Below are 16116 nucleotides of genomic sequence, written 5' to 3'. Positions count from 1 at the left end.
GAATCAGATGGAGAAAGAACCTTTCGGGGTTGAAGCATCTTTTTGAATGTATGTTTATTTTAAAAGCATGTTTTGTGATGAGGTTTCTCAATGTGTAATCAAGGTTTGTCACAAGACACAGAGGAAAGTGCATCCTTTACAAAGAACAACAGGCCAGTACAGCTTAAGTGCCGCGTTTCTCTTTTTATCTTTTTTTCCTTTTCATTTGAGCAACAGGGTGCGCTTGTCTTTAATACAGACAACAGATATCTTCTTCCCAACTTAAATAAAGTCTTTAGATTGTGATTTTTCTCTCTTCAGCAGGGAAATAATTGATTCTAAACGGGGGGGCCTAAGATGCGGCAGTGGCCCCGTGTGTACTTTCCTAGGAGAGGCATCTGGTCGAGTCTTCACATGTTGGTGCTCATTCGTGTTTGGCTGTTGGCAGGTGTGAGCTCCCCTTGACTGCCTTCTCTTGGAGGGGACTGCGAAAGGAAGGAGAGCGATCAGTGAGAAGCATCGTGTAGAGCGGGAAAAAACTGGTGAGAGTGAATTGTATGCTGGTGTTTGTGAAAAATGAAGATGAAGGCTAGGGGTATAACAAACATTTTTTCAAATTCTTACAGCTCTTTCTTAAGGGGACAGAACCTCACAAGGTCTCAGAGAGCTTACAGTTTTTCCATACATATATATTCAATAACAATATTCCAGATTCAATACAAGTTAAGCTTAATCAACAGCATTCGTGGCCAGTGTTGGGAAGGTTGCTTTGGCAATGTAACAGATTACAAGTTACCCTATTTAAAATGTAATAAGTAGTATAACTATTTCAATTACTTTATTAATGTAACTGATTACATTTGATCACTTTTCTAAATTTTTAATTAATGTTTTCAACTGTTATTCATTCTGAAACATTTAAAGGTTGTATCAGCGATTTCTAGCCTGAAACAAAGTGTCAAATTCAGCTGACCTTTCATCACGATCCGCTCGCTGCCTGCCCCATAAATTGTCTGTGAAAAAAAACGCGTCTCTCTGGTCAGCCTAGGGTCCGAGATATGCCAAAAAAAACAATCGGCACTACCAACCTTTCCACAGATAAACAGTGTTCCAACCAATCAGCGTCAGGGGTTTGGTGTTGTGGACTTTCGCTCCGCCTCCCTCACATCCCAGCACCAGTAGGAAAGTCCACAACACCAAAAACTGAAATTGACACTTTATGTTTTAGGCTAGAAATCGCTGATACAACTTTTAAAGCATTCAGGGTTAAACTTAGAGTAGTACTTACTCAACACTGAATACTGTCAGACTTTCAAAAAACTTTACTTGAATTAAGATTATATTAATTTAATTCTGAAGCAGCCACCACAAAATCAGACTTCAGACAGATCGTTCCGAGTTTAAATACTGATTTAAAATCATAAGATATAGTTTAATAACTATGATACTGTTTTTTAAAAATCTAATTTTTGCATAGCTATGACAGGAAACACTGGCATCTAACTAATCTGTCTTGGATAAAAACAGTTAATCTTAAAAAGAAAAGAAAAAAATAAGGCATATACATGAACCTAGTTATCAAATAAACACGTGTCCTATTCGGTGTCCTAAACTCCTGAAACATTGGTCTCATATTTTAGAGCAGTCAATGCAAATGGAAAACAAATCAATTAAATTATGTATGTGTCTGTGAAAATATTCAGATGTAACTCCATTTGTAATTGTTAACATTTTCATAAGTAACAGAAACACATTTTTTCCTCAGCAACTGTAATAGGTTACATTTATTCTGTAATTAAATTCCAGAACTCTGTAACTAGTTACTCCACAACACTGGCATAACGTTGATTAAAAAGAAGACTTGTAAAAAAAACGAATGTAAAATGTAGGGTTCTAGTGAGGCACTTACAATGGAAGTTATTATTATAGCAGAAATCTGAAGCTTATTTGATTAAAGCACTGGCATTACTTCCTCAATACAAAAGAGTTTATTATATGAGCTATAACGTTTTCTTCATTTATACAGTCATTTTAGGATTTAAGTCATGTTGTCTAAGCAACAAAATTGTAAAACTGTATATACACGCTACCATTTTAAAAGTTTGGGGTGGTTAAAAGTATTTTAATGTTTTACAAGAAGTTTCTTATGTTAATTAAGGCTGCATTAATTTGATCAAAAGCAAAGTAAAAACAGTAATATTGTCAAATATTATTACATTTTAAAATAACTGTTTTCAATTGTATTTAATAATTTATTTCTATGATGACAAATATACATTTACAGCAGCCATTAATTCAGTCTTCAGTGTCAAATGATCCTTCAGAAATCATTATAATATGCTGATTTGCTGCTCTAGAAACATTTTTTATAATCAATGTTCAACACAGTTGTGCCGCTTAATATTTTAGTGGAAACAGTGACATTTTTCAGGATTCTTTAGTGAACAGAGAGTTCAAAAGAACAGCATTTGTCTCCTTACTAAACACCAAATCTTGGAACAGAAATTAAATTTTGCATAGACATACTATATACGTCTTTGGTTATAATGCTAAAACAGCAAATACTTTATCATTTTTTAATTGGCCCCATTCATTTCTTTTGAAAGTGCCTCACTGTGACCCAGATCTTTTCTTTTTTTTAAAGAAAATGAGAGGCACAAGTGCTGTTGATTCAGATTAACCTAAAATGATCTCAGAGTATTCATTTAAGCAATAATTTACCCAAAAACTAAAATTCTGTCATTAATTAGTCAACATCATGTCGTTCCAAACCCGTAAGACCTTCGTTCATCTTTAAAACACAAATTAAGATATTTTTGATGAAATACAAGAGATGACCCTGCATAGACAGCAATGTAACTGAGATGGTTCCAGATCCAGAAAGGTAGTAATAACATAAAATAGTCCGTGTGACATCAGCGGTTCAATCTTAATTTTATGAAGCCATTATGAGAACAGATGTTTTGTGGTACTCTCGTGTACAACTCGGAACAGAAATTGTTGAATAAAGTCGTTATTTTTGTTATCTTTGCACACAAATAGTATTCTCCTGGCTTTATAACATTATGCTGAACCACTGATGTCACATGGGCTATTTTAAATATGTCCTTACTACCTTTCTGTGTCTGGGTACATTTCAGTTACACTTCACATAGGGAGGTTCAGAAAGCTCTCAGATTTCATTCATTTAAAAAATATCTTAATTTGTGTTTTAAAGATGAACGAAGGTCTTACGGGTTTGGAACGACATGAGGCTGAGTAATTAATGACAGAATTTTCATTTTTGTGTGAACTAAACCTTTAACATTAACTTAGTTCTACAAAAGTCACGTGCAGTAAAACAGCTGAGGGTCCTTTATATGAGCGCTATCAGTGTGAGGAAAACAGCTTCATCTCACAGCATCACAATGTCCTCAGATGTGTTACTGCCTTAATAAACGCGGCGCTTTGATATGGACTTAGGAATACAGAGGAGAGTAAGAGCTCTGAGACACTCATGATGAAGGGAAGGTGATGGTTTAGGTCAGGGGGTCATCAAACTTGATCCTGGAGGGCCGGTGTCCTGCAGAGTTTAGCTCCAACTTGCCTCAACACACCTGCCTGGAAGTTTCAAGTATACCTATTAAGACCTTGATTAGCTGGTTCAGGTGTGTTTGATTAGGGTTGGAGATAAACTCTGTAGGACACCGGCCCTCCAGGACCGAGTGTGGTGACCCCTGGTTTAGGTGATGGTGAGGTGAAGAACAGAGCAGAGCGAGGACACGTTACCCTGGGGACCCTGTTACCTTGACGTGTATCTGATTACGAAGCACAGCTGCCCGCAGGATCATGGCTTTCGCTCGTCTCTGAAACTCTTTGCCCATCTGTAGAGACTTCTCAAAAGTTGTGCTTCTCTGATCCACGTCCCTGGCATACAGGATCTACAAACACAGTTACAATTGATATGTTAACCTCAAGTTTTAATGCATGATCTTGACCAAAGGCTGTTTCTAGACCAGTCTCTTGATTAATAGTATTGATACAAAAATCAGCTAATGTATTTAAGCTTAGCAACAAGAATAGGCAACACTGTTCCAGAAAGAGAAGTGTCACGGTGACAAATGAGAGAGTGCAGCCCTGCCTTGCTGTGGGAGTCGATACGAGCATTGATCAGGCCCTCCAGGATCAGCTGGGTCAGTTCATCCTCCAGAGCTGCCACTGTGGTATTAAAGGCCACGGCCATTTTGTTCATGTCTGCTGACACATAGGGGCTAAAGTACTGCCCGCGGGAAATAAAAGACAAAGTTAATCAATTGGTCATGCAAGTACAACTCTGGTAACACTTTAGGAACAAATATTATCTTACTGCCATTACACTTTCAACCTTAGTTCACGTTCAGCACTCATATCAATATAACTATGTCAAGTAAGGCTTAAAGAGATGTAAACCCAAAAATGTAAATTCTGTCAGTAATTACTCACCCTCATGTTGTTCCAAACCAGTAAGACCTTTGTTCATCTTTAGAACACAAATTAAGATATTTTTGATGAAATCCGAAGGCGTTCTGACCCTGCATAGACAGCAATGTAACTAAAATGTTCCCAGAGCCAGACATTTTTGTTTTGAGTATTCTCGTAGCTTTACAAAATTATAGTTGAAACACTGATGTCACATGGGCTATTTGAATGATATTCTTACTACGTTTCTGGGTCTGGGAATATTTCAGTTACATTGCTGTCTATGGAAGGTCAGAAAGCTCTTGCATTTCATCAAAAATATCTTAATTTGTGTTCTGAAGATGAAAAAAAGTCTTATGGGTTTGGAACGACACGAGGGTGAGTAATTAATGACAGTATTTTCATTTTTGGGTGAACTATCTTTTTAAAAACAGGGATGACCTGATGTTCACTGATCATGTGCATGTGTCAATATGCCTTACAAATGTATAAGTCCGGTTTTGGTTACATAATAAACACAGCTATCATTAATTCTACTGATTTTGACTTCAGCCAAAAATTAAAATTCTGTCATTAATTACTCATCCAATTGTCATTTTTGGATAAACTATTTCTTTAAAATCAGATTAAGTATTATACAAAATAAATACAATTCATAGACCAAAACCACATATGCCTTTACGTACCTGTATGAGGGCTCTGTTCCTGATTTGTGTGTACAGTGTTCTTACATGAGGGGCCAGATACATGTCTAGGAGGAGATTATCCTATAATACAGAGATAAAACACTTATGAATCACAATATCTCAACGGAAATCATAACACAAAGAATCAGTGTCTGAAATTTTGCAAAATTAAAACCTAGCAGCTGAACACACATCAATACACTTACCTTCATTTCATCCAGCATTTTCAGACAAGATGCATACTTTGACTCGTAAAACTTGAAGATAATATCACGAACTTGTGGTTCCAACTCTAAAAATAATTTAAAGGAGCTAAAAAAAAAAAAGAAAGAGCGAGTGAAAATAAATCAGTGAGGTTTTTTTCCAATCCATCACTTGTGTTAATTAAGACTCCTAGTTTGAAGGTGCAAAAAGTTCACCTGCTTGAGATGACATTTCGCTGCAGTTCCTGTCTGTCAAATGTAGCCAGGGCACACAGCCCCCCGTACACTGCTACATTACTGGGGGAAAGTAGCTAAAGAGCAAACAGAGCATCTCATTACACACTGTAGGAAAACACTGAATCTTATTCACCTTCAATAATATTAATAGAAATACCTGGTGTGGCATTAGAACAAGGCTGAAAATGACACCAACCTCAGGGAAGTCGCAGTGGTCAAAGGAGGCTTGCAGGAAGCACTTTGCAGCCGGTTTATACTTTCTTGAGGCAAGTTCTGCCAATCCTTTTGTCACAAGAGAGAGATGGTATCAAATCACAAGAAAGGTCAATGCCATGTTTACGTGACTTACTGTACAAATCACAAGAATTGACTAAAAATGTGACTACAATAATAATACAGTAATACAAGTTACTCATGAAATAAATAACACACACCTGTACCACAAAACCAGTCATAAGGGTCAATTAAATTTATATTGAAATTAGGATTCATACATCGGAAAACCGAATAAATAAGCTTTTCATTGATGTCTGGTTTGTTAGGATAGGACAATATTTGGCTGATATACAACTATTTGAAAATCTGGAATCTAAAGGTGCAAAAAAAAAAAAATCACCTTTAAAGTTGTCAATATGAAGTTCTTAGCAAAGCATTTTACTAATCAAAAATAAGTTGATATATTTACGGTAGGAAATTTGGAAAATATCTTCATGGAACATGATTTTTGGCATAAAAGAAAAATCTAGAATTTTAATCCATACAATGTATTTTTGCCTATTAATACAAATATACCCATGCTACTTACGTCTGGTTTTGTGGTCCAGGGTCACATAAATATCTCAGTACATTATTAATACATTTTGAGTATGTAAACAAATCATAAAGACATACTAAATTATGATTTAGCAAGTGTCTACATTACAAAGACAATTACACTTCACATGACCTTGAAAAACAAATAATATACTTGCCTGCAGCACATTTCAGTTTGGTTAGAACAGCTTGGTTTTGACTATCTCTCTCTCCTCGTTGCTGTGTATTGTAGGGATAGACAAAAAACATAAATTGTAGATTCATTCTCTTTTGAACTTTCTCTTGGCTTAGTAAAGTAGAATGAAAGGTTTCTCCTACCTCTGCTATCTCTGGAGTGGATTCAGCCTTGCTGACGTAGCTAAGTACATGGGACCAGTTTTGGAGGTAAACGCTAACCTATAAAATATTCAGGTTGTTTGGATGAGTTGTTGGAACTGAATTTTTAAGCTATCTGCAACAAAAAGATTCATAAGTGTAGCCGTATACAGGCTACATTTTGAGATTTTATCCATGAAATTAAGCTTCAATTCTATGAATTAAATTCCATAATTAATCACTCAACCTCATTGTTGTTTCGAACCCGTAAGATATTTTTGATGAAATCCAAGAGTTTTCTGACCCTGCATCGACAGTAACGCTACTAAAACGTTCAAGGCCCAGAAAGGATGCAATTAAATTTGTTAGGAAATCATTAGTAAGGACTAGGAGTGGCACGGTACATGAAAAACAACCGAACCGTTCGGTTCGCTTGTCTCGGTTCGGTGCGTGTGTGCATCGCACGGTTCAACGTGTTTTTATCTCGATGCGGCGCGGACGCGCCTGGAAAAAACGAGCATGTCGCACCGTGTCGCTTCCATTACGAGCGCGCATACCACGCATCTACATTTTAAATAACAAACTTGAGTGCGCAAAAGAGGCTTCATGTGAACGGCCCCATAGCCAGGTCAGTTGTGTGGGAACATTTTGGATTTCATGTTACCTATGATGAAGACGGGAATAAAAGAATAGATCGAACTGAGACTGTGTGCAAGCATTGTGGAAAATGCATATAATATGCTAACGGCAACACTTCTAATTTGTCAGTTCATCTGAGAAGACATCACACCAGTGTGTTGGTAGACATGCAAGTTAATTCTTCAGTTCAATCTTTATGTGCTAAAAAGGCACATAAATTCCTGTGGAGATAAACATCGTCCTGTTTTTGCCAAATAAATGAAAAGCATGTCATCAATGTCTTCTCTATTGCTGTATCAAATCTCCCCTAGCTTTCCTCAGAGATGGTCTCAATAATGTGCTTAAAGTCAAGTCCAATTCAGTTTGTGCATGATTACATGATAAAACTTTTTTTTAAATAATGTATCCTAAATTGTGGATCATCAAGCTACATTTCATATGCCAAAACAAACTTCTGGAGTGTTAAAGATTAAAATAAAAAATAAATAAAAACAAGAACCGTACAGAACCGAAAACCGTGATACGAACCGAACCGTGGGTTTTGTGAACCGTGCCACCCCTAGTAAGGGCATACATCATGGTACTCTCATGAATTGTGGTGGACAGTGACGTGAAGGAGCAAAGTTGTTGAATAAAGTTGTTGTTTTTGTATTCTTTGCACATAAAAAGTATTCTCGTAGCTTTATAAAATGACTGTTGAACTCCTGATGTCCCATGGACTACCTTTTTGGGCCTGGGAACATTTCATTTGCATTGCGTTCTATGGAGGGTCGGAAAGCTTTTGTCAAAAATATCTTAATTTGTGTTCCGAAGATGAACAAAGGTCTTACAGGTTTGGAATGACATGAGGGTGAGTAATTAATGACAGAATTTTAATTGTGGAGGGAAATATCCCTTTAAATTAGGGATGCACCGAATCCAGGATTCGGATTCGGATTCGGCCGAATCCTGGGCTTTTTGACGGGGTTCGGTTTCGGCCGAACCTTAGATTTATTTTCCACCGAAACCGAACCCTAGACTTGCACTACGACGTCACGCGGCCGTTGATTACGTGAAGGTGTTTAGGCTACATAGGACCCGTTCGAATGTAGTAGGCTGTAAGAATCTGAAAATGGAACTCGTAAGCAAAAAAAGTTTTGTTTGGCAGTACTTTCCACCAAAAGAAGGCGATTCAAGTCGAGCTTTATGTTCAATTTGCAATGCCAATTTGTCTCGTGGTGGCAAGGACCCTAAGCAGTACACAACATATCGCCGATGTTAAAACATTTGCGTCTAAGGGGCCGTTCACATGTCGCGCCTAAAAACGCGTGGAAAACGCTAGGCGCGCCTCTTTCTTCCTTGTCAACAAAGCGCTCGGGCGCTTGCGCTCCGGAAGCGTCTGCCGTTTCTAAGCAACCATCAGCTGCGCTCTAGCTCCAAGCTGCGGAGCGCTTGCTGCATTCTGAAAAGTTGAGATGTTTTTATCTCGATGCGGCGCGGACGCGCCTGGAAAAACGAGCGCGTCGCACCGCGTGCGCGGCGCTTCCATTATGCGCGCGCAAGCCGCGCATCTACATTTAAAATAACGAATTTGAGCGCGCAAAAGACGCTACATGTGAACGGCCCCTAAAACATCCAAAAGAATACGAGTTTTGCATGAAGGAATCTACAGACAGCAGCCAAAATGCAGCAACTTCAGGTACGGCAGCTGGACAGTCACAGCTAAAAACGTGTAATTAAGGATGCGAGTAGGATTCGGTATTCGGTTTCGGATTCGGCCGAATCTTAAACAGTGTATTCGGTATTCGGCCGAACCCCAAAAATCTGGATTCGGTGCATCCCTACTTTAAATACATCAGTGGATAGTAGCAAGTCCATACCTTGATTACATTAAGACACATGTTGATGACATGCTTGGCGCTAGTGCAGTAGTCTCTGGCTCGTGAGTAGCATTTCAGGGCATTGCTGAGGTCACCACAGTCAAGATAGTGATCTCCAAGGTCATCGTGACCCCTCCTAAACACATGCAGATATGAAAAAATATATATACAGTCAGGTCCATAAATATTGGGACATCGACACCATTCTAACATTTTTGGCTCTATACACCACCACAATGGATTTGAAATGAAACGAACAAGATGTGCTTTAACTGCATTCACCCTGATTTGGTATTTACATCCAAATCAGGTGAACGGTGTAGGAATTACAACAGTTTGCATATGTGCCTCCCACTTGTTAAGGGACCAAAAGTAATGGGACAGAATAATAATCATAAATCAAACTTTCACTTTTTTAATACTTGGTTGCAAATCCTTTGCAGTCAATTACAGCCTGAAGTCTGGAACGCATAGACATCACCAGACGCTGGGTTTCATCCCTGGTGATGCTCTGCCAGGCCTCTACTGCAACTGTCTTCAGTTCCTGCTTGTTCTTGGGGCATTTTCCCTTCAGTTTTGTCTTCAGCAAGTGAAATGCATGCTCAATCGGATTCAGGTCAGGTGATTGATTTGGCCATTGCATACCATTCCACTTCTTTCCCTTAAAAAACTCTTTGGTTGCTTTTGCAGTATGCTTTGGGTCATTGTCCATCTGCACTGTGAAGCGCCGTCCAATCAGTTCTGAAGCATTTGGCTGAATATGAGCAGATAATATTGGCCGAAACACTTCAGAATTCATCCTGCTGCTTTTGTCAGAAGTCACATCATCAATAAATACAAGAGAACCACGCCATGACACTACCACCACCATGCTTCACTGATGAGGTGGTATGCTTAGGATCATGAGCAGTTCCTTTCCTTCTCCATAATCTTCTCTTCCCATCACTCTGGTACAAGTTGATCTTGGTCTCATCTGTCCATAGGATGTTGTTCCAGAACTATGAAGGCTTTTTTAGATGTTGTTTGGCAAACTCTAATCTGGTCTTCCTGTTTTTGGGGCTCACCAATGGTTTACATCTTGTGGTGAACCCTCTGTATTCACTCTGGTGAAGTCTTCTCTTGATTGTTGACTTTGACACACATACACCTACCTCCTGGAGAGTGTTCTTGATCTGGCCAACTGTTGTGAAGGGTGTTTTCTTCACCAGGGAAAGAATTCTTCAGTCATCCACCACAGTTGTTTTCTGTGGTCTTCCGGGAAATTTTGGTGTTACAGTAGTTTTGGCCACGCCTAATGTTTTTGCTCTCTCTCTCTGATGGGTTTGTTTTGTTTTTTTCAGCCTAATGATGGCTTGCTCTTTGGATCTCATCTTGAGAGTCAACAGCAACAGATTCCAAATGCAAATAGCACACTTGAAATTAACTCTGGACCTTTTATCTGCTCATTGTAATTGGGATAATGAGGGAATAACACACACCTGGCCATGGAACAGCTGAGAAGACAATTGTCCCATTACTTTTGGTCCCTTAACAAGTGGGAGGCACATATGCAAACTGTTGTAATTCCTACACCATTCACCTGATTTGGATGTAAATACCCTCAAATTAAAGCTGACAGTCTGCAGTTAAAGCACATCTTGTTCGTTTCATTTCAAATCCATTGTGGTAGTGTATAGAGCCAAAAATGTTAGAATTGTGTCAATGTCCCAATATTTATGGACCTGACTGTATATGTACAAAAGGCAGAGCAACAGAGTCAATAAAAACGAGAGACATTCTGTCTGGACTTACCTTATGCTTTCTTTGATAGAGTTTCCCTTGTAGTTCTTAAGGTCGGTATCCAGCTTCTCCAGTTTGAGCAGAGCTTTTTTCCTGGTGGATTCTGCCCAGGCTGTGTCGAGAGGAGGGGGTTCAACTGCCCCCTCCGGCACCGCATCTGGGACACCTTGCACATCCCTGTGATGACACAAATATTTTAAGTACAACCTTAGTCATGAAATGTTTCCATGAGGAAACCATGTCAGGTTGTAGAAAAGAAATAATTTGAATTGCCTTGTGGCTTCAGTGAGTTTGCGATGGATTTCTTCATAGACATCAACATTAAAGGTTCTTTGGACAAAGGACAGGGCCATCTTCAGTGCTTCCACTCGTAGTTGGGGACAGTGGTCTGCAATAAACTGCAGCCTCTCGATCCTCATCAGCCCACTGTAGCTGGAGGCATACTGCTCTAGATCCTGTGCACAACAAAACAGGAAAAAATTAACAAGTCCATCCAAGTCCCAAAAAAGATGATCAAACAATATGATAGATGCTCATTCCCCTTATTTTTATACCTAGATTAAAGGGATAATTCAGTCAAAAATTAATTATGTAATTATGTCATGAATTACTGACCCTCATGACGTTCCAAACCTGCAAGACCTTTGTTCATCTTCAAAACATAAGTTTTAGAAAAGATATTTTTGATGAAATCTGAGAGCTTTCTGACCCTGCATAGACAGCAAGGGTCGAAAATACTACGAAAATACTTTTTGTGCACAAAAAAAACTAAAATAATGACTTTATTCAACAATTCTTCTCCTCTGCCTCCATCATGGAGAGAGAATTTTACTTCATAAAATTACAGCTGAACCACTGGATGTCACATGGACGATTTTGTCGATCTTCTTTGTACCTTTCTGGACCCTGAGCATGGTAGGACCCTTGCTGTCTATGCAGGGTCAGAAAGCTCTCGGATTTTATAAAGAATATTTTAATTTGTGTTCCGAAGATGAACGAAGGTCTTACAGGTTTTGAGAGCAAGTAATTAATGACAGAATTTACATTTTTGGGTGAACTATCCCTTTAAGTGAGCATTAGATAAGGGCAATGTTAAATCAGTGTTGTTACTGTTTACACTAAAACTACTAAACTAAACTTTATTAAATTAAATTAAAATAAGCTAAAAAGTACTAAAATTACTAAAACTTAAATAAAAATAAGTTAAAAGTAAATGGAAATATAAAAAAAAAACTTATAGATTATAAAAAGTATATACAATCACAAACTTAAACTAAAATTAAGTAACATTTAAAATGTTTATAAATACTATAATAATACATAATACTAAAATAACACTGAGGTAAATAAAAATGACACTAATAATTTAATGTCAAGTGTAATCTTTAGCAAATCTTAAAATGAAAATCTTTTGTACTTTCAGTTATAATGCTGGGATGCCCCAGCATTTAAAACAATGTATGTTTTGTTTTTTGTTTTTCAAAAACAAATCAAATATTATAATCAAATTATTATAATATTCAAATTTAATATCAGCCATTTACTAATTATTGGGCTAAAACTCTACCAAAAAGTACAACTTTTTGTGTGATTCAGAAAATGATCAGACTACCAAGAGAAGTTAGATGTTGCATGATATTTTATGATTTAAAAACAAGGAGTCTAATGATTTAGAAAAGCCAACAACTTAAAGACAACTTTTGTGACCCTGGACCACAAAACCAGTCGTAAGGGTCAATCTTCTTTAAATTGAGATATATACATCATTTGAAAGCTGAATAAAGAGAGACAACTATTTGAATTTGAGGGTGCAAAAAAAAAAAATCTAAATATTGACAAAAATTGCCTTTAAAGTTGTCTGAATGATGTTGTTAGAATGCATATTGCTAATCAAAACTTAAGTTTTGATATATTTACCATAAGAAATTTACTAAATATCTTAATGGAACATGAATTTTTGGCATAAAAGAAAAATCTTCAGTTTTGACTCATATACAATGTATTTTTGGCTACTGCTACAAATATACCCATGCTACTTAAGACCAGTGGTCCAGGGTCACAACTGTATATGATACATACCAACGTCGGGTTTTCCACAACATAGTTGGTGTCAGGCGCATTCTGCTGGTCTTCCTGAGGGTCAGCATCTATCTGCATGGGCTCTACAGACCCCTGTTAACACAGGAAACACCATGTTTAACACACTGCACTGGAGGAAGCATTCAAATGTAGGCGACATAAACAAAACTGTACATCTTGAGGAACTGCTATCCTTACCACCAAACAAATCGTGTGTGGAAAGAAAAACATAGTACCACAACACTGAGTATCAACTCCAAGGCTTTCAGATGACTACACATCCTATCTGCCTTCATTGTGTGTGGTTACCTCCTGGGAGTATGACGAGGAGCTCGAGCTGTATGCATTGAATCCGGTAGTAAATTCCATGAACAGATCAGACACGCTTCTTTGACCACTGAAGTGCAGCTCGGCCCACGAGAACGAGGCTGATCTGACTGGCAAATTCAAGCTTTCCCTGATCCTGCCCTGAACCTGCCCTTCAGCATCCTGCTGACCTGACTGAAAATTCTCCTGCAAGAAGGCGGATGCTTATAAAAACCTTCTGGGGTGGCAACAGCTCTGAGACAAAAACAAGTCAAAGTTGTTGAAATTAACACATAAATGTGACCTGGGACCACAAAACCAGTCATAAGTGTAATTTTTTTAATAGAGATGTTTTAAAGAGAAGCTGGATAAATAAGCTGATGCATTGATGTATGGTTTATTAGGATAGGACAATATTTGGCTGAGATACAACTATTTGAAAATCTAGAATCTGAGGGTGCAAAAAAATAAAAATACTGTGAAACTCCCCTTTAAAATTGTCCAAACTAAGTTCTTAGCAATGCATATTATTAATCAGAAATTAAGTTTTGATATATTCACAGTAGAAAAAAAATTACAAAATATCTTCATGGAACATGATCTTTACTTAATATCGTAATGATCTGGCATAAAAGAAAAGTGTACAAAATACACTGTATTTTTGGCTATTGCTACAAATGCACCCATGCTACTTATGACTGGTTTTGTGGTCCAGGGTCACAAATATAAACCAAACAAATAAAAGAATGTTTCTACTTTAGAAAAAGAAAAAAGTAAACACTGGCTTCTTACATGCAACATTTTGATGCAGGTTTGTAACCATAAAAGACACTGAGAAAGAAATGTCCCTAACAGTTTTCATTTAACTAGTGAAATATTTTGCCTTTTCAATGACAGATTCTGTAAAATAGCATTATTCCATCTATCTCGAATAAGCAGTTATATCATTAACCACATTAACTGTCCTACACTATTTACTAACATTTTTTTATGATTACAAAACACTGCATTATATGACCTGGCCTGCCACTTTTGATTAACCACATTATAATGTACAGGTACATGTCTAGGGTTTCTAAAATTGAAACACTGCTCTCCATAATGGTTAATCAATTTGGTCAAGTGAACTAGATCAGGCTTCAATTGAAATATTCAGTGCTCTAAATTCATCTCTGCAAGCAAATGATGGAGGCGGTGTCTCAAAACCTAGTGAGCTGCCTATCTAAACAGTGTTTTAGAGTAACATATGTTCTAGAACACTTAAACGATGACTAAAATGCTTTCTAGCCAAACAACGTACTATGTTTTGAGACAGCCTGAATCTCCAGCACACTGGCTAAGTGATACAAAACAGACAGCTTGCTAACGAGATAGCTTGCTAAATACACTTAGCCGGCTAAAGAAAGTTTCTACCCAAGTGTTTCACAAACAAACCCCCAAAAACCTACTGGACCACGTTCGGTGTAAACCAAAACAGCTCTATCGAATGTATTCATTGTGGAAACTACACTGGTCTCGCTCCTCAGGCGGATAGAGGCGCGCTGCCGCTAAACTTGAGAAGTGCCTGTCGCGTCCTGAGGGCCGCTCTGACTTACGAGCTCATGCTAGACGAGCTAACAGCTCTCAACGGCTACGGGAGCTGAGGAATTAACAGTGTAAACAGAGGTACTTCAAGTCGGTATGCTTCTTCTAGCTGCTCTCGTGTTGTGGAAGATGACGAAAAAGCATTTAAAGGCGCTAATTTACCTGAAAGTTAAAGACCTGCACGGGTAGTGGCATCTCCTCCTCCTCTGCAGAAACAGAGCACACAAACACATCCGGGGCATGAGAGTGTGCGTGGTCAACGTCTTGCAGCGCGGAGACGTCACTACCTTGACACTTCGCGAGTCACTGCGCTCTCATGTGGGAGATATAATAAAATATATCAAAATATTTTTGCAGGTTGGAGACCGTAAGATGAGGCTTGGTTTGGGATGGTAATGCAAAAGGAAAAACACATTTACAGGTGACATTTTAACATGAGTGGCTGATTTTATATTGAGACACCGTCTGCTGTTTGGTCCTTCGTTTCTTAGTACAAGTAAAATTATGTTGAAATTGAAATGAAATTCTGAAGACCTTATGTTTAAAAATATTTGGTAAATGGTTCTATTTATCATATGTTATTTTTTTTGTGTGTGTGATTTTTGTGCTTTTCTAAAGTCATAATTTTGTCATAATACACTATCAGTCAAAATGTTTAATGTTTTTTATTAGCCTGCATTTATTTGATCCAGCAACAACTGTAAAATTCTGAAATATTTTTACTATTTTAAATAAATTTTTTCTAATTGAATAATTTTAAAATTAAATTTATTCTTGTGATTTCAAACCTGAATTTTTTGCATTACTCCAGTCACATGATCCTTCAGAAATCATTCTACAACTCTGATTTTCTGCTAAAAAACATGTATTTTTTTACTGTTGAAAACAGCCGAGTAGAATTGTTTCATCAACAATTCCGAACAGAACAGCATCTGAAATAGAAATCTCTTGTAACATTGTCTTTATCATCACTTTTGATCAATTTAAAGCATCCTTTCTAAATAAAAGTATTAATTTCTATCATTTCTTTCCCCCAAAAAAACAATTATACTGCAAGCCTTTGAATGGTATAGTGTATAATGTTACAAAAGCTTTTTACGTCACATTAATGCTGATCTTTGGATCTTTCTATTCATCAAAGAATCCTGAAAAAATGTACTCAACTGTTTTAAATATTGATAATAATAATAATAATGTTTC

The 16116-nt window shown here is 37.5% G+C and overlaps 1 protein-coding gene across 1 annotated transcript; it reads right to left on the bottom strand.

Moving 5' to 3' along the window:
- Positions 1-37: 37 nt before the first annotated feature.
- gps1 (G protein pathway suppressor 1) lies at positions 38-15133 on the bottom strand. Its single transcript, XM_073839387.1, has 14 exons — positions 15079-15133; positions 13027-13119; positions 11221-11402; positions 10960-11124; positions 9169-9304; positions 6674-6751; positions 6514-6574; positions 5739-5824; positions 5522-5616; positions 5309-5414; positions 5103-5183; positions 4100-4237; positions 3765-3899; positions 38-464 (listed from the first exon to the last, which is right to left on the bottom strand). The coding sequence occupies exons 1-14, from the start codon at positions 15109-15111 to the stop codon at positions 390-392; spliced, it is 1464 nt and encodes a 487-aa protein (XP_073695488.1). The 5' UTR covers positions 15112-15133; the 3' UTR covers positions 38-389.
- Between the last annotated feature and the right edge of the window lie 983 nt (positions 15134-16116).

The sequence above is a fragment of the Garra rufa genome, chromosome 1 (assembly GCF_049309525.1).
Source record: "Garra rufa chromosome 1, GarRuf1.0, whole genome shotgun sequence".
In the NCBI taxonomy this organism is placed as follows: Eukaryota; Metazoa; Chordata; class Actinopteri; order Cypriniformes; family Cyprinidae; genus Garra; species Garra rufa.
This window is presented reverse-complemented; position numbering and strand designations above follow the sequence as displayed.

Coding starts and splice junctions, on each gene's coding strand:
- gps1 (XM_073839387.1), bottom strand. CDS start 15,111: ATGCCACTACCCGTGCAGGTCTTTAACTTTCAG. Junction 13,120..15,078: donor TGCAGGTCTTTAACTTTCAG/GTAAATTAGCGC, acceptor CTGTGTTAACAG/GGGTCTGTAGAGCCCATGCA. Junction 5,617..5,738: donor ACCACTGCGACTTCCCTGAG/GTTGGTGTCATT, acceptor TTTGCTCTTTAG/CTACTTTCCCCCAGTAATGT.